Genomic DNA, 4,708 nt, shown 5'->3' on the forward strand with positions numbered 1-4,708 from the left:
GGGAAACAAAGTAACTGGCGTTACTTATTTGAAAAAGTAACTCAGATATTTCATTGTAAATTTAAAAGTAATGCGGTACTTTACTCATTACACTACCAGTCAAACGTTTTTGAACAGCAAGATTTTTAATGTTTTTTAAAGAAGTCTCCTCTGCTCACAAAGCCTGCATTTATTTGATCCAGAATACAGCAAAAGCAGTAAAATTGTGAAATATTTTTCCTATTTAAAATAACTGTTTTCTATGTGAATATCTGTTAAAATTGATCACCAAACTGCGGGTCACTCACTGCATCGAGACTAACGTCTACATGAAGGCGGTTCGTGCCACCATCATCCTGGTTCCTCTGCTGGGCGCTCAGTTCATCCTGGTGCCGCTGGAGCCCAGCGGACGCGTCTCTCGGGCCGTCTATGAGTTCTTCATGAACATCTTCGCCCATTTCCAGGTGATGAACTCGGAGAATCAGTGCAGTCGGTCAAAAATGCATTACAGATGTGTAAAATCAGCCCATGAGGCGTTTTGTTTCTGTAGCTAATTAAATAAACGCCTGCTTGAGCACTTTCCACTGTTTTTTTAATATCACTAGCATAAAAAGTGCTGTTATTGCATTTTAAATGTTTTATTAAACGGATGCATTTCTTTGAGACCTGTGTGACTGTACAGCAGTGTTATTTTAGTGTTATTAACCCGTTTAACCCCAAATCTGTCCCAGAGATGAAAATATCCAAATGATGTGTCATTAGTGACCCTTTGAAATAATCAACTATTATTATTTGACATTTTTTTGGAAAAGTGTGTGAAATTTCTTTTATGTTTTACGGTCGGTCATAATTGTGACCGGTGGGATAATGTGTGTACTGAAATAACATATTTCTGCAGTCAAAATAATTTATTATATATCTTAGCCCAGCTATTTGAAACTGTTTGATCACATTCTATTATGCATAAAAAAATACAACCCTTATACAACACTGATAGGAATACTGAGATAAAAGACAAAAAAATACAGAGATCCAAATAAGAGTGCTCTAGATCAAATATTCTCCTCAGCTGAACCAATGTTGAAGACTATTACTAAACTATACAGAGCATTGGATTTACAGGGAGATTCATTCATCTCTGTACATTAAGGAGAGATGGGAGAAAGAAAGTGGTATTATTATCTCAACTGAGGATTGGGAAAACATATGTAAACTACAATGGATGCAACTTCCCGTTCTTCATATTGGAGAAAATTTTGCTGGAGAAATACTGCTCGGTTTTTCCTTACTCCAAAACAGAAAAATACATTTCTACCCTTACCAAAAAGTAGTATACTTCAAGTTTATTTTATTAAGTATACTTAAGTAAAGTTAAAGTATATTTTATGTAGTAAGTATACAAATATCAGTGTACTAGTAGTATACTTGTAAGTGTACTATTTCAATACTCCTTGGGACTAAATTGGCCCACTTTCTAGTATATAAAAGTATACGTTTAAGTATAACAGTAGTAAACTATGAGTACACAACTAGTTTACATCTATGTTTTTAGTTTGTACTGCAACTATACTAAAAGTGAACTAATAGGTATACTGATAGTTTACTAATTAAATACTTGTAGTACACTTTGAAGTATAGTCTCAGTAAACTACTAGTTTAGTAGTTTTAAAAAAAAAATTTTTTTCTAGCTTCATGCATTCTTTTTTATTAAACACTTGAATGTGGGTAAGTTTCATTAAAAAAAAAGAAATAAACAACATTTTGAACAAAAAGCTGAAAAAAGACTATTAATTGGATTCAGAATGATAATCAAAACGTAGATGGAGTCGATCAACACCCCAAAGCTTGACAGTCATTATTACCTCGTCATTTTAAGTATATTTCTGAGAAGTACGTAAAGCCCATGTCTGAGAAGTACATAAAAAGTAGACTGAAAGTATACTTTCCTATTTTAGTATACTAATTGCACACTTGAATAAACTTCTTTTTCGTAAGGGTAGGCAATTGTTGGAGACATTGCAGCTCACAGGATGCTAACCATTTTCACATATTTTGGGATGTCCTAATATCACAAGTTTTTGGAAACGTATACATAGCGTATTAGAAAAGATTTTAAACACTGCAGTTGATTTTAGTTTTGAGGTACTTTACATGAAAATCTGGAAACTGAGGAAGCAAAAAAATCTAAATATTGAGAAAATCGTCTTTAAAGTTGTCCAAATGAAGTTCTTAGCAATGCATATTACTAATCAAAAATTAAGTTTTGATATATTTACAGTAGGAAATTTACAAAATATGTTCATGGAACATGATCTTTACTTAATATCCTAATGATTTTTGGCATAAAAGAAAAATCTATAATTTTGACCCATACAATGTATTGTTGGCTGTTGCTACAAATATACCCCAGCGACTTAACACTGCTTTTGTGCTCCAGGGTCACAAATAATTCTTGCTTCAAGTAAAAAAGCTATTACTAGATGCTGGTATAAACCTAATCCACCACAAATACAGGATTGGATTAACATTGTAAAAAGTATGTTTACTATGGAGAAAATTACATTCTGTGTGAATTACCAAAAAATATATATATTTGTTGACTTTTGGTCCAAATGGAGTGAGTATATAACTCCTATTGAACTGAATGTTTGTTTGTTATAGAACCTATGTTTCATGTTTATTTATACATATTGCATCCACATCCTCTTTCTTTTGTAAATAGTTTTTGTATAAATGGAAGATAAATTAAAGAGATATATTTATCTGTTATTGTCATGAAGAACTTTTTGATCAGGTGAATATATATATGGCTTATCTCACAATTCTCTTCACATTCTTACATTTTATCTCATAATTCCGATGTTAACTTGTATATAGAATCATAAATGTGAGAAAAAAAGTCAGAATTGTGAGATGTAAAGTTTCAATTACCTTTTTTATTTTTGTATTCAATGGCACTTTTCAATTTAATGGTCTTTCATATTCAGTTAAAGTTAATTTTATTTCAAATTCCAAAAATCTTTCTAATGGTTTTGATTTTAGTTAGCAATAATAAGCTGGTCATACAGTGTGTTTTACTGAGAGTTTGTGTTTCTGCAGGGTCTCCTGGTGGCTGTAATCTTCTGCTTCTGTAATGGAGAGGTATGACTTCATTATTTCATTAATTAATAATTAATACATCATTAATCTTTATTAAAGCACTTTAGATGAGCATAAACGTGTGAGGATTGTAGTGGCTTACTGTGCAGCATAAACCAGAAGTAATATTAACATTGATTTTGAACTTTATTCTTGTAATTATTTAATCAGACTATAAAAAATTGTTAGACATTTTTACACAAAATTCGATTAAAATGCAAAATAATAATATTTTCCTCCCTGTGTTTATTTCCGAAATAACAACAGGATGCATAATTTCATGTGACAGTAATGTCTAATATTACTATCTGAAATTTTTCTTGTTGCATAATCAAAATATTGAGAAAATCATCTTTAAAGTTGTCCAAATGAAGTTCTTAGCAATGCATATTACTAATCAAAAATTAAGTTTTGATATATTTACGGTAGGAAATTTACAAAATATCTTCATGGAACATGATCTTTACTTAATATCCTAATGATTTTTGGCATAAAAGAGAAATGGATAATTTTGACCCATACAATGTATTTTTGGATATTGCTACAAATATACCTCAGCAACTTAAGACTGCTTTTGTGTTCCAGGGTCACACCTGCTCATTTTTTTTTAAAGTGGCGTTTATCGGTTTTTGCAAATAAACTCTTCATATATATATTTATATATATATATATATACCAAAACCAAATTGCCTATGGAAAATTAAATGAAGACAACTGATCTGAAATGCTGACGCGTGTTCCCGCAGGTGCAGTCGGCGCTGCAGCGTAAGTTTGCGCAGTATCGCGGTCAGTGGATGTGCCGGCGTCTGGTGACCACTGACTCTCACTGTAACTACCACACAAACTCGTCCATCACCGAGACCAGCCGCGTCACCATCGGCCTCGAGCATGGCCCCGCCAACACCAGCGGCACTGCGCACGTACTCAATGGCCAGAGCAACGGCAGCGTCTGCTCCAAGAGCTGCGACGTGCTCGAGTCCACGGAAATATGAGCGTCTGTCTCAACATGCGCACACAATATCACCAACACTACACAGCACTCCCAGCTAACACACATGTTCTAAGAACGGTTGGCTAACATTCATATTAAAGCTGCAGTCTGTACGTTTTGCCTCTTTGTCGCCATCTCTGTTTGAAACCTGCAATTGCAGTTATTTGCGCAATTATTTTCTTTACGTGGGTTGTGCACCGGCACGGCTCCAGCGCGGATGAATCTAATGTTTTGAGAAGTATGTTTGGCTGTCAGTCACTGCACTGGTGTGGATCCTGTACTTCGGGAATCACAGATTCTAGCCTACGTCTTGGAATATAACCCAAATAAGAATTTTCACTGGCTATTGACATCTGAACAAGTAAGTAACAAGTCTGCCACTTTTGTTCTGACAACTGAGGAAAAAAAGCATTACAATAAATTGTGCTACCAATGGTGATTAAATCTAACGATCGGTTAGCTCATATCACATCAAACCGTGCAAATTATTATTATTGCTATACTTTGTTCTCAAATTGTTCATGTTAACATCAGCATTGCGTGACTACATGTATGTAGTGTGTATTAGCGTTACATGTAGATTTCAATTTCTGTACAGTC

General features: G+C 33.8%; 1 protein-coding gene across 1 annotated transcript in view; it reads left to right on the forward strand.

The window, feature by feature from the left end:
* Window positions 1–4,438, forward strand: part of LOC107701245 (calcitonin gene-related peptide type 1 receptor-like) — a 26,692-nt gene extending 22,254 nt beyond the window's left edge. Inside the window, exons 10-12 of the mRNA XM_016503207.1 lie at window positions 234–443; window positions 3,079–3,120; window positions 3,864–4,438. Coding sequence (XP_016358693.1) covers window positions 234–443; window positions 3,079–3,120; window positions 3,864–4,109 — 498 coding nt within the window. The 3' untranslated portion in view covers window positions 4,110–4,438. The remainder of the gene's footprint in view (window positions 1–233; window positions 444–3,078; window positions 3,121–3,863) is intronic.
* The last annotated feature ends 270 nt before the right edge of the window (window positions 4,439–4,708 follow it).

Source organism: Sinocyclocheilus anshuiensis, unplaced genomic scaffold (assembly GCF_001515605.1).
Source record: "Sinocyclocheilus anshuiensis isolate Anshui unplaced genomic scaffold, SAMN03320099.WGS_v1.1 scaffold1514, whole genome shotgun sequence".
Taxonomy (NCBI): Eukaryota; Metazoa; Chordata; class Actinopteri; order Cypriniformes; family Cyprinidae; genus Sinocyclocheilus; species Sinocyclocheilus anshuiensis.